Source organism: Antechinus flavipes, chromosome 5 (genome assembly GCF_016432865.1).
Source record: "Antechinus flavipes isolate AdamAnt ecotype Samford, QLD, Australia chromosome 5, AdamAnt_v2, whole genome shotgun sequence".
Taxonomy (NCBI): domain Eukaryota; kingdom Metazoa; phylum Chordata; class Mammalia; order Dasyuromorphia; family Dasyuridae; genus Antechinus; species Antechinus flavipes.
Genome location: NC_067402.1, coordinates 53,263,334 through 53,287,524, shown reverse-complemented (window position 1 = coordinate 53,287,524; position 24,191 = coordinate 53,263,334). Strand labels below are relative to the sequence as shown.

The window sequence follows — 24,191 nt, the reverse complement described above, 5'->3', positions numbered from 1 at the left end:
CCTCTCCTTTCTTCTCTTCCTGACAGCATTCTTATTCTCCCCTTGACTTCCTCTACCGCGAACAGTCCCTGATACCTCTATCTCCTCTCGCCTCCGACTTTTCAGTTTTTAAGGGTTTCTTTTTTTTTTTTTAAGGGTTGTCTTATCCAGGGCTTCTTTAACTTTTCCCACCTCCACCCCCCCCTTTTTTGCCCAAGAAATTATTTCATATCAGCATATGAAATGGGTATTTAAATAAAACATGTCCTGATGATAAATCATAAGTTCGAGACTGACTTTCAGGGAAGACCCTCGTTTTAAGAAGCTGGGTCTCAGCCTATTAGAATGAAAGCGCCAGGAGGGCGGGGGATATTTTTCCGCCCCCCTTCCCCCCGCTCTTCCCCGGCAGAGCAAAGTTTGGCGCCTGGCTTTAAAAGTGCTTCTGGAGTTGACCCCACACCTTGGAAATTCTTCAGTTTGAGAAAGGAGGTAGAGAAGAGAAGGAGGGGCGGCCCTCCGCACAAGTTCCCGCAGCCCCGCCCGGCCCGCACTCCCACGCAGAAGAGGCGGGCGCCCCGCGGGGGGTCCCGCGGGCGGCTCTGCCGGGGGCAGGGAGGCGGGCGCGAGGCAACCCCCGGGGCCCGCACGCCAGGGGCCGCCAGCGGCGAGGCGCCCTGGGGGTCGGCGGGGCGGGTCGCGCGCTCTCTAGCTCGCCGGGAGCCGTCGCTGCTGCGCTGTCGCCGCCCCTCGATGTCGCCGCCGCCTTTAAAGGCTCCGGCTCGGCGTCGCCACTGCTGCGCTGGCGGCGGCTGTGGGCTGGGCAGGGCTCGGGCTGCTGGGTGCGGGCGGCGGCGGCGGCTACTCAGGATGAGGGCTGCCGTCGCTCTGCTCACCGTGCTCGCCAGCCTGCTCCTCTGCCTCTATCTCCTGTGGCTCACGGCTGACGGGCCCCTGAGCTCCAGGTAAGATGGGCGCAGAGCGCGCGGCTCCCGCCCTCGGAGCCCGGAGCCCACCCCAGCTGAGCCTTCGGGACCCTCGGGCTGCCGACGGCCCCCGGGGGGACGGAGGGGGCGAAGGCGGGGACCCGAGCGCGCTCGGGCGGGAGGGACGCTCGCCTTTCCCTTGTCCATCTTTTCGGTTCCCTCAGACCCCGAGCAGCTAGCAGACCCCCGGGACACCCCGCAGATCATGGGCGCTCCCCGAAGGCCCCGGGGCACCTCTCAGACCTTCGGCGCTCCCCGCAGACCCCGGGGCACCCCGCAGATTCTCGGCGCTCCTCGCAGATCTTGGGGTACCCCTCAGTCCCCGGCGCTCCCCGCAGGTCCCGGCGGTCCCGCATACTCCTGGCTCCCCGGGCGCTCCCCGTAGACCCTCGACGCTCCTCGCAGTCCTCTAAGTTCCCCCGGCGCTCCCCGCACGCTCCGGGGCACCCCGTAGATTCCGGCGTTCCCCGCAGAGCTCGGCGCTCTTCGCAGTCCCCTAGGCTTCCCCAGCGCTCCCCGCAGTCCCTGGCCAGCCCGCAGATGCTCCTCAGAAGCCGCCGAGCCGAGTGTCTGACAAGTTAGTTTCCTTCTTCCCCAGGGACTGGAGAGGCGAAGCCCGGAAAGCGGTCAACTTCACCCCGGGAGTGCCCAGGAAGCTCAGTTTCCCCTTGGAGCCGGCCGCGCTCGCCACGAACAGGTACCGGCGGCGGGGAGGGCAGGTCGCGAGAAAGCGGGGGCTGCCATCCAGCGCCCGGGACACGCCCCCGCGGGGGGCCGGGGCACGCGGCCCCTTGTGGGGCTGCTCGGGATGCCGCCCCCACCTCGCTCAGGGACCTTTCTCGTCTAGGGGTAGACCCGAACAAACCCGCCTCGGTCGTCCGGAACGCCCCGATGGGCTGCTTGTGGACAGTGAGCGAGAAAACCAGACCCGGGGAGTATCCATTAATGGTTTGGGGTTTTACACCTTTGACTCCTATAACTAACGATGCGGCTGCTTTGGGCATAGATGTAATGGTGGAGTCCCCAGTTAATTCGTAAAGGACGTCTGTTCTCTGATAAAGTAGAAACCAGGTTTTCCTAGGGCCCTTGTGGTTTGTGTGGGTGAGTAGCCCAAGTAGAGAGCAGGTTTTTAAACGCCCCTCGTCCTTTGCTGTGTGTGTGAGTAGCCACCGACAGGCGACGGATTCGTTTTCCTGATTGTTCGTATTAGAAACGCTCACGTTGACACCCTGGAGCCCTCGGTTCCCGAGCGGCTCAAGGTGAGTGTGGGCTCCTGCTTTTGAAAATGAGTGTATGAGTAGATGGGAAAATCCAGCTACAGTTGGATGGTGTTGGTGTTGGGGCCACACACACACACACACACACACACACGGCAAACGGCCATCGCCAATCTTCTCCCACCCAGGAATGTAACCTGTACAACTTTTTAAAAATATTTGCTTTTCTGCTTTCATTTTCCATCTAGAACTAGTAGGATCAGAGAAATCCCCATTTTTCTATGCTCAGAACACTTTTAAAGGCACCTTGAAAGCCTGGTTTCTGGAATCGTTGGAAATTACACCTAAATTCTTGCCCGTCTTTCTGCGGATTCTCAAGCACCCCCTCTTCTTCCCGGGGCCCCGGGATCCTTGCCCGCCCCTGTCCAGCTTCTCCTCCCCGTGCTTAGCCCTTGCCTTGTTGCTCCCCCGGGTCAGGACGGCGTTCCGGCCCTCTCATTCCTGCTTGTCTCAGGTTTGTGGTTTCCATCTCTCTTCCCCGGCTCTCCCATGATATGTTTGTCTAGCTACTGTGATCTGTGGGAAAGCTGCAGAAAAACATGGCCTGGAAGTGTTGGCAGCGTGCACTTGGGAGAGGGGGCTGGCGGCCGGCTCCGCTCTGCCCGCACACATTGGCGGCGGAGCCGAGGGGAGCCGCCGGGGGGAGAGAGCGGGGCAGCTCCGGGTCTGCGCCCTTGCCATTCGGGGGTGAACAGGGAACGGGGAGAAGGGATCTGGGAAGGAATCCTGCCCCTGCTGTCCATCTGCGGGAACTGAGCTTAAAGAGAAGCTCCTTTCTTGGGCACTCAGACACCAGGAATGATTCGGAAGTTGGTTCAGGGCTTGCTTTTCTAGAGAAGTCCCTCTCACCCCCTGCGTCTCGTTCTCTCTTCCTCTCTCCCTTCCTCTGTCTGTCTGTCTCTTCCCGCTCTGTCTCTCATTCTCTCTCCTTTCCTCTGTCTGTCTCCTCCCTGTTTCTCATTCTCTCTTCCTCTCTTCCTTCCTCTGTCTGTCTGTCTCTTCCCGCTCTGTCTCTCATTCTCTCTCCTTCCTCTGTCTGTCTGTGTCTGTCTCTTCCCCCTCTGTCTCTCATTCTCTCTTCCTTTCTCTCTCCATCTCTCTCCCTTCTGTCTTTTCATCTTTCATTCTTTTTCTCTCCCTCCATTTCTCTCTTTCTCTTTCCCTCCCTCTCTTTTCCTCTCCTTCCCTTCCTCCCCTTTCTTTTCTCTCCTCTCCCCTTCTCCCTCCTTCCTTTTCTCCCTCCATCTCTCTCATTGTTTTTCCTCCCTCTTACTCTCTCCCTCTATCCCACTCTCCTCCCTCTCTTTCCTTCTTTCTTCCCTACCCCTCTTCTCCCTTCATCTCTCTCTCCCTCCATCTCTCTCTGATTCTTTTTTCTCATCTTCCCTTTCTTCCTCCCTCCCTCTTTTCCCTCCTTCTTCCTCCATACCTCTTCTCTCCATCTCCCTCTCTCTTTCTCCCTCAATCCTTTTCTCCCTCCATCCCCCTCTCTCTTTCTCCCTCAATCCTTTTCTCCCTCTATCTCACTCTCCATTCCTCTCTCCCTCCATCTCTTTTTTCTTCCTCTATTCCTTTCTCCTCCCTTTCTCTCCCTCCCTCTCTCATCCCTTTCTTCTCCCTTTCTCCTTCCATTTCTCTCCCTCCATCTCCCTATTTATTTCTCTCTTTCTCCTTCAATCCTTTTGTCTCTCTCTCTCTCTAAATGTATGCTAAGTAGACAATAGAGTTCATAAGTGCAGCAGATGTGAATGGAGATGGCTAAATCCTCAAGAATCAAGGTTATTTGGGGGTTGTCTGGGCTGATATCTCTTGTGCTGCACTCTCCGTTAATGGTTTCTCTGAATGTGGAGGGATATGAAGGGAGAAAGGATGCCTGGTGGGTGGGAAGGAGGAAATTGTCTCAGAGTTTATTTGGCAGCAGAAAACATTCAAAGATAAGGGACAGCACAGAAAGGAAGAATGAGGCAAAGAGGCTTGGACATGGAACAGACGGGATATGGAGAGGAAACAAGGAATGAGATAAAAATATCTCCTGAATTGCCAGATATAACATTTCTTTTCAGAGTGTGGAGACTTTAGCTACTATGTAATAAATACAAGAGCTCAAAGATTATATAGACGTCTCAGTTTAGGGCAAGAAGGAAGAAATTTTAAAGAAATCACTGATGGGTTAGAATAAACTTTGGGAAAAAAATGTTCTTATTGCCTCAAGTCTGCCACCCCCAAGAATATGTTTGAGAATACATATATCTCTGCCTGTTTATGTTATTCGTCTATTTGGTTTGCCGGAATCACAGAACTGTAGAGTTTCTTAGAAGGATACTCAGCAGCCATCTAGCTCAATCTGTGCTGGACAAAGAATGAGTGCTTACTGTAACATACCTGACAGGTGATTATTCAGTCTCTAGAAGACATAAAAGGGAAACCATTCAACTTCCAGGCAGCTGCCCAAAAAGGCCACGGTCTCCCATTTCATCCAGGGCCATCTCCAGCGAAATTGATCTGTATCCTGCCACTGGACCTCGATGGCTCTGGAGGGGAAAAGGAGGTCGATGCCCTTGCCCAGCCCTCCCTCACTGAAATCCAGTCTCACCTCTCTGACAACATGGTCCTCTTGGAAAACAAATAGCAACAAAAGTTGCATGGGTAGACTGGTAAATGTTTAACAATCATCTCTCCAAACAAAGTTTAATCTGCATTATTAACAGTTTCTAATTACTTTTTAAAAAAAAATCTAGACAATTAAAATATAAGTAAATGGGGGCAGCTAGGTAGTGCAATGGTGGATAGAGCACTAGCCCGGAAGTCAGGAGGATCTGAGTTCAAATCTGGTCTCAGTCACATCTGGTTGTGTGACCTGGACAAGTCACTTACTCAGCAAAATAAATAAACAAACAAATAAACAAATACGTGAACTCCTGTTGTGTCAAATTTGCTGATTTCCAAATTAGCTGAAAATTTAAGTCTGCTACCAGCTGGTTAGAGCAGGCTCCCCACACCCTGGATAGTTCTAATTATTAAGTCTTTCCTGACATCCAGTTTAAATTTCCAACTGCTATTTCCACTCATTGCTCCTGTTTTTGCTTTCTGGGGACCAACCTCTCTTTTATATGAATCCCTTCAGATACTTACAAGCTGCTGTCAGTTTATTCCCGAACCCTAATCCCTGGCCAGGTTTTTTTCATTTATGAGTCAATAATCCCCAGGCCCTCTATTTGGTGGTATTGCCCAGACCTCCTTGACATCAGGACAGAATATGATAGGACTATCATCTCACTGCTCCTGGAAGCTCGATCTCTCTTAATGCAGCCAAGATCCCATTAGCTTTTTTGGCTGCTACAGGAGTCAATCAATCAATTAATCAAAAAGCATTTATTAAGGGCTTGCCAGGCAGTGTTAACTGCTGGGGATACAAAAAGAAAATGAAATAGTCCCTTTTTTCCCTCACATGTTTGTTTCATATTAACTTTGCCATTCATTAAAAACTTAGCTTCTTTTTTCAAACTTTCAGCTAAAGATTCCCCTCTCATCCTATATTTTTGATCCTAGTCATAAAACTTTACATTTATACCTATTAAATCTCAACTAAATAAATTCAGCCCAATGTTTTAGGCTGCCATGTTTTGGGATTCTGTTCCTATCAAAAAATGGATTACTTTTCTTGAAAGCTTTGTATCATCTTCAAATATGATAAATATGTCATCCCCATTGACAAAAATTTTAAACATCATATTGCTAACCAAATGCACGTCCCTGAGGTGCTTCTCTGGAGACCTCCTGCTAAATTGTTCATTAATGGCTATTCTATCTGTCCATTCTGTTAGTTTGAGCTCATCTAGTCTAGCTCACATTTATTCATCTTATTCACAAGAATAGCATGGGAAACTTTATCCAACACATTGCTAAAATCTAGACAAATTGTGCTCTCATTTGCCAGTTTCGCTGTCAAAAAAGAGGGGCAGAAAAAGGGTTAGTTTGTCATTATTTGTTCTTGGTGAAGCCTTTTTGGTTCTTTGTGAGCAAGCTTTATTGCCTCCTTTGCATTTTTAATAGTTCCTTCTAGAATTTTTGCTAGGAATAAAAGTTGAATCCCTTGGTTTAGAATTTAGTGTCTTTGTTCTCTCTTTTTTTGGGGGGGGGGGGAATTAGTGTATTTACTTGCCCTTTGGCAGTAGCGTAATACTTATTTCATCTCCTAAGATCTTTTAAATATGGTTGATCTTGTTGAGTCATTTCAGTTGGAATCCCATTTGGAATTTTCTTCCTCCCATTTTTTGAAAGAAATCATTGGAATTTGTTGACTAAATACCATGGATAGGGTTTGAATATAGGCTTTGCCTGAGTTTCAGGCCTATATTCTTTTTTATTTTAAAAAATTTCCCTACTTAATATTTTTTCTTAATTATATATGAAGATAGTTTTTAACATTCATTTTTAATAAGATTCTGAGTTCCATTTCTTTTATTCTCTCCTCCTACCTTCCCCTTTCCCTTCTCTAAGACATCAAGCAATCTGATATAGGTTATACATGTACAGTCATATTAAACATATTCCCACCTTGATCATGTTGTAGAAGAAAAATCAGACAAATTTTTTTAGTTTCTGAAAATATGTGGGGGGCTGAGTAAGTTAAATTCAGTAGTACTACTTAAAAAACAAATACCTATTTACAGTATTTATTTTTATATACAGTAATAAACACCCCCCCACACACACACACTTCACCATTTTATTCTTTTTAGTCCAAAGGTCATTCATTCTCATTAGCAGGAAAAAAAAAACTAAGCAGAATAAGTATGAAAGTCTTTTTTCTCTTGCTAGTTATCATCATCCCACCTACCCTCCTTTGCAGTCTTAGCCCTACTTTGGTCTTCCTTTTTCCCTCAGAAAAATCTAAAAAGCAATAAACTCTTTTTTTTTTCATTCTTTAACATTCTTCAAAGCCTTTAGCACTCCTTCCAGTATTGTTTTTTTTTTTAAAAACCCACAATTTTATTAACATTTTATATCAACTTTATTTCTGAATATGTTCCCTCTCTCCATTCAGTCTTCCTTTGAAAGGGAAGAGAAAGTTAAGCAAAACTATCAAAACAATATACATTTATAGGCTTCTACCCCTCCAAAAAGGGGGGAAGGTCATTTTTGTATTGCTTCTTTAGGAGCAAGTATGGTCCTAAAATTGTTGTTACTTTTTGTTCATTTTCTATTCTATTCTACATATAACTTAAAAGAATCTAAATTAATTGCTGAGCTTTCTATGTAGCCATATTGGTCTTTTCCTAAGAGACTCGATTTTTCCATCCTATTGAAATTGCTTTTCTTTGTGTCTTCAAAATTTAATTTTTGAGAGTATAATTTATTTGTTTATATACAGTAACAAATAGCTCCCTCCAACTTCACATTTTACTCTTTCTAGTCCAAAGGTCATTCATTCTCATTAGCAGGGAAAAAAACAAACAAGCTTAATGAGTATGAAAATCTTTATTCTTTTAGTCCACAAGATCCTGCGAATAAATCAATTAATCAAGAAGCATTTAGTAAGCAGCTGTTAACATCAGACCCTAGGGATACAAAGGCATATTTTTTTAAGTCCTTGCCTTCAGTGAGCTTATATTCTATCCTTCTTAAGCATTTGCCATCTCACAGTCCAGGCTGCATTTCAGACTGTGCCAGATTTTCACCTCTCTGTCACAAATTTTAAGATGGAATTGCCATTTTTTCTTTTGCTCCACGATTTAGGGGTGGTTGTGAAGCCATTCTCTGTGGAACCAGGGTACATTTGGAAGCTCCTGATTTTAAAGCCTACCTACAACAAATTTTTATTTGATGTTATATTTACTCTGTCTACATTTTGTTATTTTTCCTAAAATTTATTTATTCTATTGGCCATCCACTCTGCACCCCTCCATTTGTTAACTCTTTGCACTCCTTTGTTTGCAGCAGTCTCTGTTTTAGGGGTCATTTCTTCACTATGTCTCTGATTATTCAGGAAATGATCTATCCATCTCACTTTTTGTACTTTGGTCCAACCCTTTACATTGTGCATATGTCTCCACATTTTGTGATTTGGAGGTTCACCTTAGTACTTCTGAATTTCAAGTTTTAAGACTATTTCTGCTTCCTGACTACCTTTACTGGGATATACCAAATGACCACATTTTATGATTTGGGGGCTCAAATGAAACCCTGTCATTTTCTGATTTGTCATTATTGATATATTCAGGACATGCTTACCTGAAATGTAGTACTTAACCTTCTCTGCAAAGGTTCTATCCATGGTGAGATTTGAGAATGTAATTAGTTAATTCTTGTGGTGGATTTTACTCAGGATAATAAAATAATTTAAAATAATTTATGATTCCACAGTTTTAAAATGCATGTCCATACATAATTTAATATAATGTAGCTTAGTGTTTGGTTGGTGAAAGATGGATTAAAAATAGAATATAAAAATCATATCTTAAAACTAAATATAAAAGAACAAGTATGTCTTCAAAGATAAGATTTGAGAAAATATCTTTCTCCACTTCTTTGCATTGGTTGGAGACTGGTAAGTATGTGGCATATATTTTTCAGGTTTTTAAAAAATATTGATTAGTTTTACTGATTTTTTTCTCTTTATTTTCCTTTAAGAAAAACTTCTGTTACATGGAATAACTCTGAGAGGGAGGGAGATATAGGCAATGCAATTTCACAAGATACCCATTAAGATTTTTCCCCCTTGATAAAAAAGCAACATGTTAAGAATTCAAAGCAAGATCTTTCAGTGCACTTGAGTGCTTTTACATTTTTGGATATAGTGGGTAGAGAGCTGGCTGGAAGACTTGAGTGTGGATTCAATGGATGTTTTGATTGTATCTAATTATTAACAGTTGAATGAGAGTGTCTTTGGTCAGCCTTTGTCTTTCTAGCACTTAGTACAGTGCCAGTAATGCAGTAATTAAGCTTTTAAATGTTAGTTGAGTGTTCACTGCCTTTGACTCTGCTGACTGTCATCCTGGTTAAGTCACTTAACTTCCCAGTGGGTCTAGCCAATTCTCAAAGAAAATAGTATCTTTGCAGGAAGTTCATGCATTAAATTCAAAAAATATATTTTATCTTGTCTTTATTTGGAAACAATAGCAGTCTAGAGAAGTACTGATAGAATTACAGTTTTGGATGGGGCAGTTGGTAGGTTCATTGTATTTGTCATAGCATATGATAAGACATTGACTTAGACAAATTTGAAATCAGACCAGAGAAAAATGTGTAGAATCATTGGTGGGGTTTAGTTTCATGCCCAACCACAATTTCTTTATTTGGGGAGGTATTTAGCTAAAGAAGAGAAGTAGAGAAAACTGCCTTTTAAAGTATTTGAATATCTATATTGTGGAGGAATGATTGTTTTTCTTATCTCAAAAGGGCAGGAGTAGGACCAATAATTAGAAGTGGCAAAGTAGATCCAGACTGGCTATAAGGAAGAACAACTTAACAAGGAGAGCTGTTCAAAAATGGAATGGGTGGGTGGATTCAGTATTAGGACAATCATAATCATAATCAACCATATTAATATTAAAACAATAAAATCAATCATTTGGTTATATCAGTAGATACAGAGAAAGCTTTTGATAAAAAACAATCCCCCTTTATGTTGAAAAAAATTGAAAAGTTCACTTTCTTAGTATTTCTTAGCACACTCTACCTAGCAGAGGAATGGGATCTCATGGGAGGCTGGGAGCTTTCCACGACTGTAGGTGACCACATTTGGAGGGTTTATTATATGTTGGACTAGGAGAATTCCAAGATGCAGAGAATTCCCTCACAGCTCTGAGATTGTTTGATTCTGAGAAGTATTTGAGAGTATTTCAGAGGTGAGTCTTCCATAAAGTTGGTTCTTTTATGTGATTATATCCAAGGTTACTTTTTCTTTTTAACTGGACCAATGATTCCACTGGTTATAAGAACTAACTCCTGGAGAAAAAACTTTACAAATGTGTTTGAGCTATTTTTCTGCAATGTATATTCATAGACAATTGTATGGATGCAAAAATTTTAAGTGACTTTATTAAAGTCAGACAGTCATTATGTTTCAGGGGCGAGACTAGAACTCAGTTCTTCAGATTTGGACACTGGCCCCCTGTCCATTATACCACATTGCTTTAATGGAACAAAACAAAAAGCAAACAAACAACTTAGAAATGTAGTATTGAAATATATATGTATGTTATTATACATATATTATAAAAAGCTCTAAATTTGTATGTGTATATGTGAGTATCTTCTGAAAAAGAGGGTATTGATCTGTATATATAAAATTTTATCACTGAAATATACAATGTCTTGTACACAGTAGATGCTTAATAAGTGTTCGTTAAATTGAAAGAATTGATTCAGACATTTCTAAAGGGCAACAAAATGTGAAATTTCTCTTAGGAGATTTGTTTAATGATGTGGCAACAAGCTGAGATAATGAATTCCCAGTAGAAACAATTCAGGTTATTCTGGAGATGCAAGGATCAAAAATAAACAAATAAAAAAACCAAAATAAAAAAAATCCACATGTACACACAAGGAAAATTTTTCAGGAAAATCTAGATCTGTAAACCTGCCAAAAACATTTTTTTTCTCAACAATTATTAAAAAGAGCTTGGTTTGTTTTTGTTTTTAGTAAGAGCTGGAAAGGAGCAGTGTTATTCCTCAGAGATAAAGAATAAATTGCTCAAATGATACAGACACAAGTACATAGATGTGTATATAATTTAACTGCCTCACAGTAATCCCCACACTCCACTGCACTCACCATGAGAGCACACAGAAATAACCCTCTCTTAGCCTTCCATTTACTTACAGAGCCAGCAAGCTTTGTTCTTGCCCTGAAATATCACAGCAGAGAACTTAGCATTCCTGCTCGCTGTGGGCAAATCAGAATTCTGAAGTTTGCAGTCTGCAGCTACTACAAAATAAAACTGCCAACTCAAGCTGCCAACGGTACGGTTTTATTAGATAGTTGGTGTTTTTTGGTCAATAAGTTGGGTCCAACTGTAACCCTATTTGTTTTTTTGTTTGTTTGTTTGTTTTGCTATTTCCTTCTCCAGCTCATTTTACAAATGAGGAAACTGAAGCAAACAGAGTTAAGTGACTTGCCCAAGGTCATGCAGCTCATACTGTCTGAGGCTGGATTTGAACTCGGGTTTTCCTGACACCAGGGACAGTGCTTTATCCACGGCACCTCCTGGCTGTCCCTAAAGCCTTGTTACTGAACTCCAAAAAATTAGAATGATCCGCCTCTCAGCAATTCTGTTCCCTGAATCAATGGAGTGGGTATACTCAAATGTTCCGCTTTGCTGAGCTGCAATTTTCTCCCTATTCAGTTTAATGATTCATGTCCATTGCTCCCCACCCCAATTTGTCCAAGTTTACAAGGTTTTCACTCCAGTTTATATTTAGTCCAGTGAATGACTACAGTCACTACGTTTATATTAACTTCCCCAAGAAAAGGAAGTTTTCATCTAAAGAATTTTATCCAAATCTATTTGTCAAAGCGAGTTTTCCTTCTGAGAAGATAAATCAAGAAAGTAATGACTGTTGTGTGTATTAAATTTTTATTAATACATATGAGTATGCTTGGCACAAAGTTGGAGAGGAAGCTAATCTTGAATGTGGGCACTGAGATACAGGGTTTGTTGCTATCCTCTAAATATCCGTGTCCTGGGCCAAACCCTGGCTGCCCTTCTGTAGTTAAAGTTTGGTTTAGGGCATTCGATTCTAATGAATTGCATGACAGATGTAGTTAATAAATGTTTGTCAGACTATGCACTATGTGTATGCAAGATCCTTGCAGACGGACAGGTTGTGATGGGGGGGGGGGAGGAGATAAATCACTAAGCTGAATAGGGTAACTCACCCCCGCAGTTTTGTAAGAGTCAGAGCGAATCTTGGGAAAAGCATCCACCCGCTGATTCAGGTAACAGTTCTGAGAGGTGTCTGGCATCTGACAGGGAAGTCTCACCCTGCCTCTAAGGCAGTGGTTCTCAAAGTGTGGTCTAGAGAATCCTGGGGATCTCTGAAACCCTTTTAGAGGGTCTAAAAATTCAAAAATAGTTTTTATTTCCAATATGGTGAATGTCTATAAATATAATCCAGATCAACAAAAACACTTTGGAGAGATCCTCAATAACTTTTAATAGGATAAAGATACTGAAAACAAAAGTTTAAGAACCACTGCTCTAAGGCCTCGACTTGCCATACTTGGCAGTTCTAGTTTTAATGCGAGGGCCTCCCATTGGAGGGTGACCGCAAGAAAGAGTCTCAGGCTCTCAGCTGGGTGACAGGAGACCATTTAGGAGAGGCAGTCTTCAGATTGGGAGTGCCAGCCTGAGGCAAAGTGGGCACCGTGAGTGCCCACACGCCTGGCAGAGGGGCCCTTCCGAGAGGGGATCTTAGGGCTCAGTGTGGGCAGGAGCACGCGGGCGTAATGTCAGGCAGGATTCGGTAGGTAGAGGTAGATAGATACAGATAGACATAGATAGAAATAGATAGAAATAGATTAGACATAGATAGATACAGATAAATATAGATATAGATAGATAACTATAGAGATAGATAGATATAGACATAGATACAGATAAATATGGGTAGATAAATATAGATAGATGCAGATAAATATAGATAGACATAGATATAGAAATAGAAATATATGGATAGATATAGATGCAGATACAGATAAATATATAGCTAGATATATAAATAGATATAATTATAGATAGATATAGAGATATAGATATAGAAATAGATATATAGATAGGTAGATATAGACATAAATAGGTACAGATAAATATAGATAGTTATAGGAATAGAAACATCGTTATAGACATAGATAGATATAGAAATAGATGCAGATACAGATAAATATAGATATATATTTAGATATAGAAATAGATATAGATAGCTACAGATAGATATAGATATATAGATAGGTAGATATATGGAGGTATAGATACATATAGATACATAGATACAGCTAGATATAGAAAGACATATATAGACAGATATAGAGATATAGATATGGATATAGATATAGCTATATAGGCAATACAGATAGGTACAGATAGAGATAGATTAATATAGATATTATAGACAGATATAGATATATAGGTAGATATGGATATAGATAGAGATAGATATATAGATAGGTATGGATATAGATAGATATAGGTAAATAGATGTAGATATAAATAGATATATAGAGAGATATTTATATATGGATATTGATATCAATATAGATAGAGATGTAGATAGCTATTGATATTGAGATAGATATATGGATGCATATATATGTGTGTATATATATATATAAATGTGTGTGTGTATTTGTGTCTTTATAATTTGAGCAATTTATTCATTATCTATAAAGAACAATCTTTTACTTGTTTAAACCCATCTTCCCCTCTCTGTCTCTCACTTTCTGTCTCTCTGTCTCTGTCTCTATTTCTCTCTCTTTTACATACACACACAATTTGCAGAATGATGATTTTAGAATTAGGATTATGACAATAATGGAACAATTGCTTATAGAATATAAAAAAAAAGAAAAATTTGAATTGGGATAAAGAGTTTTTCTTTGTATTTTTGGACTATGTGCTTAACAACCTGAACAGTTTTATTGGGGTTTAATTAGCTCAAAATGTTATCGCATCATTAAATCACTTCACTTCATTAAATAACTTCCCTAAGAGTACTTACATATTTTCTTATGGTAAGTAATGAAGGAAATAAGGACTCACTAAACACCTACTATGTATTATGCAGCTTTACAAATAGTCACCCTGAGAGCTATTACCTCCATTTTACAATTGAGGAAACTAAGGCAAACAGTTTAAAAGACATATCTAGGGTCATATAGTTAGGCAGTATCTGAAGCTGGATTTGACCTGAGAAATTTCTGACTCCAGGCCCAATGTTCCATCTACATACCACCTAGCCATACTTTAAAAGTGACCAAATTCTGTGAATAGACCACACAATGATCCCATTGTAAAATTTGAATGTAATCTTTTTCACTTTATGTTTAATTCACCACCCCCGTAACATGGCTAATATGGAAATATATTTTGCATGACTTATATGTATAATGGGTATTATATTTCTCAGTGGGTAAGGGAGGGAAAGAACATGGAACTAAACATAAAAATTAATTAATTTGAAAACTTGCACATACACATACCTAACACACGTGCACACTCAGGAATTTTTTTTTTCAAAATTTCACATACAGAGATTTGTTTCCATCAACAGCTTTCTTATGAGAATTCATTCTGTACCCTCTAGTCAGTCCTCTGCTTCTATCAACATCATTACTTTCAAAAAGAATTTAATTTGATTGGGGAGGAAAGGGTGAAAGGTAATACATCTGATGAAGACTTAACTATATCTTTCTTTTTATTCCATGAACTCAAGTCTTTCAAAAGACAGAAGAAACCCTTTCTGGGCTGGAATCTCTGTAAAATTAGGACTTCATTGTGGGTTTGTCTTTTAATCTATAGGATCAAATGTACTTCAACAATCCTGATTTTTATTTTATTTTTCTGAGTTTTATTAATATATTTTGTTTTTACTTTACAGATATTTATAGATTATTACACTTTCTTGAGAAATCTCTTGTAACAAAGTAATATGTTTAAAACTAATAGTTCATATCTGTAATACCCCATCTCTCTTTGTAAAGCAAAAAAAAAAAAAAAAAAACCCAAAAGAATAGAAATTTGTTTTCTAACGCTATCCTATTGAAAAAAAAAAAAGAACAAAACTCCAAATTTCTTATAACAAATATGCAAAGCCAAACAAAACAAATTGCCTCTATGACTGTATTAAAAATTGTCTCACACTGCTTTTCAAATGCATCATTCACTGTCATGGAGAACATACTTTATTATTGATTCTCTCTATTCATGAATGATCAATATATATTGATCATAATTCTTCTGGCTTTCAAAGTTGTTTGTTTTTAGTGTTATTTTTATTTTGTAAATTGTTCTGGTTCTTCTCTCTTCCTTTTTCATCATTTTATAAAAGTCTTCAAAATGACCCATTTTTGTATTCCTGATGTTACGGCATAAATTGTTCTTGTGCTGCTGACTTCACACTGCGTCAATTCACAAATATCTTTTGATATTTTTTGAAATCATCTATTTTTTCATTTCTTACAGATATACTCACTCCTCGATTGATGAGTACCCCCTTAGTTTCTTTAGATAAAAGAAAGAGGAAAAAAAGTTTCTTCATGTATAAAAATATTTAGAGCAGCTCTTTTTGTGGTACCAAGAAACTAAAAACAAACTTGGCTTTTGTTGAGTCAGTTATGTTTAAAATTTTATTTTTTTAGCATTAAATAGTGATTGATTGGCTATCACCTCTATTTATACCTGTCCTTCTTTTGGTTCCCTTAGCTTTAGAGAAACCTGCTTAAGATACTTTTGGAAATTAATTTCTCTCTTAAAACTTCAATATATTTGTCTCATGGGAGAAAAACAACTGATGTTCACTAAATTTAAAGGTAACCCAGAAATTGGATTTGAGAAACAAAGACTACAAGATTGATTAATCCTTTCCATTCTGTGGTTAATTCTCTGATGCTCCCAGAGAACAAAATAAAGTTTTTCCAGCTTTTTCTCAGTACTAACAAATATACCCCTAATCAACAATCCATTTCAAGATCTGTTTTCTGCAATCTGATCCAACAAAGGAAAATACTGTGGGGAAAATTTTTTTATCACCATCTGTGAACCCACAATTCAGTTAGTTTTTGATTGGAATATTTTCTTTCTAGGGAATATTTTCTTGTTTCAAGAACTCACCGATAGTTTTGCAAAAGCATACCTCAAACATCAGTCCTGGGAATTTGTTCTATCCTGTTGTTTTTATAGAAAAATAACTTTTACTTATGTTTTCAGCTTTATTAGAATAATTTTTTTTAAAAATCACTATTTTTTCTTATTCTTTTTAAAATTAGAGACTCCATTGATAGTCTGGCCAACTTTAAGGACTCATAAAAATGATTTTTTAAAATCATAAATGAAGGAAATTCTAAATTTAAGTTGGGGGTTAGTGAAAGTAAAAATGTAATTTTTTTCTTCTTATCCAAGTTCATAAATCCTGCCTTATAGCTTTTCATAGAACCCCTAATATTCCTCCACAGACCTCTTGGGAGGAGGTGGATCCCAGGTTATATATTCTCTCACATATGCTTTTCTCTGAACAGCATGGATAATCATGTGGTCCCAGTGGCCCTTAAATCATCCTAAATATGCTTCAGCTTCATGCACAATGCCTACCTAGTACACTGTGACACACAGTAGGTCCTGAGAAATTGCTGCTGCATAAAGTAATAAAGCAGGCTCTCCACGCATGAATGGGTTTAGAAACTAGGCCCTGGAGCTCTGGGGAGACTAAATCCCATCCACCGGCTCTGTGGTCATGCTTGGAAGCAAATACTTTATTCAATAGCTGAAAAAGAAATTTTTTCTTAACCCCCGTATCTGTAAACAGTGACTTTGCACACAGTAATGAAAGTGAATGGCCCATCACAAACTCAATTGAAACTATAATGATGAACTTTGTCACTAGATAATGTGATTTCAGTATTTTGCCTCTTTCTTAATAAAGATTAATTTATCTACTAATAGCTTCTTGAGTTCAGGGTCAAAAAAGATAAAGATTCAGTTTGTGTTTGACTTTCCACCAAAGGAGTTCAGTGAATTCCCACGATGTCAGATTTCCCATGACATTTTCAAGGACAGAGTGCTTCTCCCAAAACAAAATGGAATAAAACAAAAACTTATGGCCCGCTGCCTCTGGGAAAGTCTTAATTTTGACTCCATTTCTAAATATTGTTTTCTTTATAAGCAACTTCACTCCCTATTATGTAGTTCCTCCTTTTCCAAAAACCTTTCCTTAATTCTTCCTCTTTGCCCTACATTCTCATCTTCACATGTATAATCATCCAGTCCACCTTCACATGCCCAAACTATCCGCTTATTTTCTTTAAACCAGTCCCACCTACCAGCTATGGGGCATAGTGGGTAGAGCAGTGGGTTCAAATCCTACCCCAGATATTTTCTAGATGGGTAAATCACTCAAGTCTCTGAAAATTAAATCAGCAGTTCAGCTGAAGGACACTGGAAAGGTGAGTTGCAGCTACAACTCATTACTAAGGAATAATAGCTTTAGAGAGGCCATAAAGTATGTGATCAGAGGGACTGTTGAACCATATTATGTAAAATGAACAGTTGAGTAGCCCTTGTAGAATTAACGGGACAGTAATTAATGAAATTGTTTATTTTCCTTCCTTGCTATGGATATTTTTTAGGCTACACTCTTCAGTATAACATTTCTTCAGTTTATTGACTGTTGTTCTAGAGGATTTGAAAATAGTATTTATGTTTTCTTTATGTTTGCTCATATCTATTGTCCTACAGAGTAAATTACTAAAAAATAATTCCAACTTCAACTTCAGTTCTATTCTTAAAAGCAATCAATTGATCTGTAGGTATTTGTTAAGTACTTAGTTATTTTGCTAAGTGCTAGGATAGAAAGAGAAAGCAAAAAACAGACTCCGACTTTAAGGAATTTACAATATAGACAGATAATCAACACACACCCATTTAGCACCTCTGGGTCAAGTCCTGAGTTGGGCATTTGGGATACCAAGAGCAAAGCTAAAGCATCCAGGAGATTATTCCTTGCAAAAGTATATAGATGAGAAAATCTAACATAGTTTTGGGGCAGAGGTGAGAGAGAGAGAGAGACAGAGAGAGAGAGAGAGAGAGAGAAGAGAAGAGAAGAGAAGAGAAGAGAAGAGAAGAGAAGAGAAGAGAAAAGAAGAAGAGGAGGAGGAGAAAAGAAAAGGAAGGAGAAAAAGAGGGGGAAGGGAGAGAGAGAGAAGAAAAGAGGGAAAGCAAGAAAAAGAAGAAAGAGAAAGAAAGAGGATGAGAAGAAAGAAAAAGGGGGAAGAAGAGGAAGAGTGAGAGGAGAGGGAAAGAAAAGGAAGTAGAAAAAAAAGAGAAGGGAGAGGAGAGAGTGATAAATCACTGAAGGCTTGAAGGAGATGACAACTGATGAGGGCCGTCCATGAAGGCACATGAAGATAGATTCTGAGAAAGGTGCTAAGAATTCTGAAATGTGGGAAGGAGGCAACGCGGGAGGTAACAGGAGAAAGCAGAGAAGTGAGAGATGTGTGCCGAGTTCAGAAGTCTGGTTTTGCTAGAATACAGATTATGGAAAATGGAATTATCAGTAGATTGGACAGGTTACAGTCACTGAGGAGTCCCTTTGCTGTCAAAGTAAATATAAATCAGGATTTTCATGAATGTTCCCAGTCTAGCTCACTCTGTTTTCCATTGAATTTGCTGTACTTAGTTCTCCTCGATTTTAAAAGACTTATTTTAAATGGTCAACTTGAGTTGTCTTCCTTCTTGGGCCCATGTTGGGCTGGGAAATGGGTCATTGAAAGAAAGGGTTGGGAAATAGCCTAAGAATAATGTAGGAAAGCCATCCAAGACATGGGTGGCAGAGAGAATATAGGAGAATTATGACATTTCAAAATTAGAAGGGACCTTAGGGGATAGTTTTATTCTAATTAAATTCAGGGAATATGGAACCAATTGGTTGAAACCAAGTAAGGATGGAGACTGCAAAAAAGGTTGCAATTGGTGCTAGATCCCCAGACATCGTTGAGAGTGGATTAAGAATGCAATGTGGGGGCCAACTAAGTGATATAGCAAACAAAGGACCTGCTCCCAAATCAGAAGAGCCTAAATTCAAATCCAGCCTTAAACTCTAGGCAAGTCACTTAACCCCAAATACCTCAAAAAAAGGAATGCTGGGGGGCCATGAGCAAAGGAGGGGAGTAGAAACAAGCCAAGATGCTTATACAGTTAAGGAAATTTTACTTCTGGCCCTTCCCTGTTCAAAAGGGATCAGATAATCTCAAGTTATAAATGGCTGAGGGCTAAATAGATATGGTTTGATTGTATTATGTCAAAGCATAATTGTTTTTTTTTTTTTAATTTTGAAAGTTAGAGACAGAGCACATGCTTATGTCTATTTTCATAGAGAAAGGAAGAAATGGGTGGTATGGAGATTTTGATATAATGAGCTATTTCTTTTACATTTATCATTTGCGCATCCATATTTTGCAACAAGCTGACTTCTCTCCTGCTCGTTAAGAAGCCTATATGCTGAATACACAAATACTGGAATAGCTAAGATGTGGTAGATAAAGGTCAGAGTATCAAATACATTTTCATTTTTATAAGCATTCCTGTTACTCCATTTTGGAGTCTAAAATAGCCAGTAATTTCACAGACTTTTTTCCAAACATGAATAAAAAAATTTTGTGTAGAAAATTTACTCAGTGATAAGTGGAAGAAGATAGAGGGAGTGTAGCTTTTTTAATTTCTAATTTTTTTTGTTTTTAACACACATAGCTTTATGAATCATGTTGGGGGAGAAAAATCAGAGCAAAAGAGAAAAACCATGAGAGATTTTTAAAAATACCGAAAAAAAAGAAATGAACATAGCATGTGTTGATTTATATTCAGTCTCCTTAGTTCTTTTTCTGGATGTAGATGGCATTTTCTGTCCAAAGTATACTGGGATTGCTGAACCAATAATGGGAATGTGTGATTATGTGAAGCAAAAATACTTCCTGCCAGCCCACTGAAATTCCTGATATCACCTAAAGTTTCCTGTTGTTCATCCCCTTTTTTTTTTTTTTTTTTTTTTGGTGACTGACCACAGGGGTGAAATTTTAAGATGATCAAACTCACAGATGATACAGATTTATTTATAAAGCTCTGGGTAAACCTGAAGAGAGGCTAGAAATGGGATGAACTTCCATTCTAAATTAGATAGAGATCCTAACACATCTAGACATTAGATAGAGATGTGGTAGGATTGTAATCTCCAGCTGGTTTTAGGTACAGTTATTAGGTGTCATGCTCCTTTCTAGGGCAGCTTTAAAAAAGTTCCATGTTTTTGTGTGATCCCTGAAAGATGGCAGAACTGGGATGGGTTCCATGAATTTCAAGGAGCATGACATTCTGGAGATGGCAAGAAAACAGATTGAGTTAGATGGGAGAAGAGGGATTGACTGAAACAGTATCTCTGAATGGGACTGGGAGGGATTTGGGGATCATCTCTGAAAGACATGAGGGGTAAAATGGATTTCTACATGTAAGATCACAGTCATGTCAGAATCATTGTTATTAAAATGTTATTAAAATCTGTTTTCTTGTTTGAGATGTGAATGTTTGTGAATATGAAGCACTAGGCTGCAATATAGGAAAAAGTTCATATATATAGAAATGAATGTATGATAATAACTACTAGAAGATATTTTGAGACCCTCAATAAAAAATTAAATAAAAAACCTGAGACATATTCAATAAATAATGCAGAAGTAGTCAAAGCTGAGCTGATCTCACCCAGTACAGATTTATATGAATTCAGCCATCTCATTCCCCATTGTAGATGAAACCTGTTTCTTCAGTGAAGGACTAAACTAGCTAATGTGAACCCCCTCTTTCATTCCTTAACACTTGTCTGTATTATAATTCTTTCTCTTTTTCAGTCATAGAAGAACCAAATCCACTTCCAAAAAGCTAATGATTAAAGCCTAGTTTCCTTCCCTTCTCATCTCCCTTAAGCATCTTCAAATTCTAATAGTAATAACTGGTATTTATATAGCACTTTAATATGTGCAAAACACTTTATGTATATTGTCCCATTTGATCCACAAACACTCTGTGAAGTAGCTAATATTATTATCCCCATTTTCCAGATTACCCAACTGGGATTTAGGAAGCTAATTAAATGCCTTTACTGGGATCACAGAGCTAATAAGTGTCCAGGGCAGGGTTTAAGCTCAGATTTTCCTGATTCCAAGTCAATGCAAAGCAATCTAGATACTGTCTCATCTTTCTTTTCCTCTTAATTGTAAATTTCTTGAAAAAATTATTCTTGATGTCTCTACTTCCTTGCTACCCAGTGTCACCTTACTTCTTGGAATCTGGCTTCTACCTCCATCATTCTTTTGAAACTGCCCTTTTAAAGGTCACCAATGACCTTTCCATCATTCAGTCCAATAGCTTTTCTTTTCCTCCATGACCTCTGATATTCTTGACACAACTGACCAGTTAGTTCCTCCCACTGGATGCTCATCAATGACCTTTCCATCATCCAATTCAGTAGCTTTTTGTTTCAAGTTCTCATTCTCCCTGACCCCTCTAATACTCTTGACATAACTGCCCAGTTAGTTCTTCCCACTGGCTGATCACCAATGACCTTTCCATCATCTAATCCAATAGCTTTTCCTCCCTGACCCCTCTGATATTTGACAGTTAGTTCCCACTGGATGATCTCTTGTCCCTTAGAAGATTCCATTTGGAGATTGTTTTCCACAGCACATGGTACCCTGGGTACCATGTCCTCTACACAGTGAGTTCCTAAAATGTTTCTTTAAGGAACAAACAGATGCCATCTTGTTTTCTTGTGCCTTAGATTTCTTATGTGCAAAAGATCTAAGAAGATTCTAAATGTAATCGGAAAAGTCTTTCAGGTTAAGTTGTAAGACACTCTCTGAGATGAACATCTGACTAATTAGGGTCATTTAGAGATGCCCATATGTGTTTGTGTGAGGGGACTATTGCAATGAAAGGCAGTAAGTACGCAAGGCGCAAAAGGATGTTTCCCCCACCTGTAAATGACAAGTCATTCTGGGCCCATCACTCATTTCATCAGAAGAGATGAAAAGGAAGAAGGAAGGGAAGGACAATGCAGGTAGCATCCGAAAAAGGAAGCTGAACGCTTGGTGTCGAAGAGATTATTAGAAATGAGCAGACTTAGAAATCCAATAAAATTGATTCAAGGGGAGTAACGCGATCATATTGATAAGAGAAGATATTTGATTCTATTTTCAATGGAAGCAAAATAAAATGTTGGAGAGGGTGACCTAGATAATGAAGGAAATTACAGTGGTCAAGGAAATTACAGTGATACAGGGTTATGATATATGGGTGCAATTTTTTAATTTTAGAAATGAAAAGAAATGAGTGAACTTGTTCTTCAGAAATGGCAAACTACTCTTAGCTTTTCATCTATTTCATTAGCATGATTTCCTTTACATTGATTAGCCCGTGTGGGAAGTCTGCTAATTCTGGTGCTCTCTTAATATTTTTTCCCTAATTACTTGCCTGTTTTGCTGCATGATGTACCAGGCATATATTTACAGCACACCCTCTGAGTGTGTCTAGATGGGGTTACTAGTGCTGAATGAATGAATAAATATGGTATTCTATTAAGAAACGATGCCAGACACATTTGTTTTCAGTTGTGTTGAAGGGAATTTTTCAGGCTCTTCCAATCTGCCTTATTCAGAGTGAAATTACTGCTGTCCATCATTCTGTCTCATAGATATTGTTATACTATTTCGGTATTTTCATTTTGTTATAATCCTCTGGTCTGTGGAATACTGAATATGATCTGGTATTTACTGTTTAAGTTTCAAATTCTCAAACCACATTTAGTTGAGTTAAATATACCATTGAACAAATGAAATACGAGGGCTAGAAATAATGTCAAAGTGTCATCAAGTGTAAAGACACAGATACTATATTGTCATTAATGCTGGAGATAAATCATGGCCATTGAGATTCAATAAAATGGTGGTTGTTATATAGTCCATTTCACCAACTATGAGGAGTGCATATTACCTGATTAATCAAGGTGTCATCAACCATAGCATCAATATACTTTCACTGTTAAATGACTTTAACGTACCAGAAAAGGTTCAGAGATACTCACGGCCATGTTTATCATGGAGAAATTGATTTATTGTTAGTTGCCAATAAGGAAGCCCTGGTTAAAAAAATGTATATCTAGGTTATGGAAAATATTGTGGAAAGACAAAAATAGAATACATAGGCTTTGCTCTGATTTATAAAAGTTGCATTTAACATCAAACTCCTTGAAGGTAGGCTTTGTTTAATTTACTTTGTATCCCTAGAATCTAGCTTGGTGCTTGGAATATAACTGTTTAATCAATGTGAGCTGAATTAGAATGAATCTAACAGAGGGGCCAACATTTAGAAACAAATTTTGCCCAAGAAACCCCATGACTTTTAGGGAGTTGTGTTAACAAGAAAGTTGACCCATGACAGGTACTGGAATATTAGAGAAAAAAAAAATCATGTTTTATAAAATGTCTAGCATTTTTCTCTCTTAAATGAGTCTTCCCCTATTGGGTTTTGTACTTGTTTAAGATATGAGATTTCTTCTTGCATATTAGCTCTGGGAATATTCTGTTGTACTAAAGTTACTTGATGATTTGGATAAAAGAAATTTAAAAAGTAGTAGCTTAGTTGACAATATTCTGTTTAAATCAATTTGAGATAGTAATGATTTGCATGCATATACAGGGTCCTTTGTGAGTTGAAGGGGACAAGTTTCATAATCAAGTGCATCACTTTTGAAAAAAGTGTACTTAAATTGAAAGTGACATGGAAAAGTTCTGTTTTCTCTTTTGTTCCCAGTATAATTTGGGGAATGTGTTCATGTGGGAAAATGCTGTACTGAAGAATTCAAATTTCAATAAAATATTCTTCAGCTACAACATCCTAACTTTGTGTTCCCGTGTAGATTTTTTTCCCTGATCCCTCATATTTCCAATACAAGTTCTGCTGGAAAAGTTCATTAATTGGAGATTCAGTTTATATCCTTTTTTTTTCATGCACAACAGAAGCAGAACACATTTCTAAGACAGCAGCCCTTTCTGGTGCTATTCCTTTAACTTGTATTCACAGTAACTAGTCGGTTCTCTAGAGAAGCTGCAGTTGCCTTCTGTCTTAAGAGAGTTGTGTTGTTGATGGTAATTCATATATGACAATAGTTCAAGAACCTCTACCCTTGTACTTCTCAT

At 39.1% G+C, this 24,191-nt stretch overlaps 1 protein-coding gene across 2 annotated transcripts in view; it reads left to right on the top strand.

Annotated features, from left to right (window-relative positions):
• Positions 1-721: 721 nt before the first annotated feature.
• Positions 722-24,191, top strand: part of ST8SIA6 (ST8 alpha-N-acetyl-neuraminide alpha-2,8-sialyltransferase 6) — a 103,512-nt gene continuing 80,042 nt past the window's right edge. For both annotated transcript variants that reach the window (XM_052000670.1, XM_052000669.1), the window contains exons 1-2: positions 722-941; positions 1,561-1,659. In XM_052000670.1, coding sequence (XP_051856630.1) covers positions 730-941; positions 1,561-1,659 — 311 coding nt within the window. In that variant the 5' untranslated portion in view covers positions 722-729. The remainder of the gene's footprint in view (positions 942-1,560; positions 1,660-24,191) is intronic.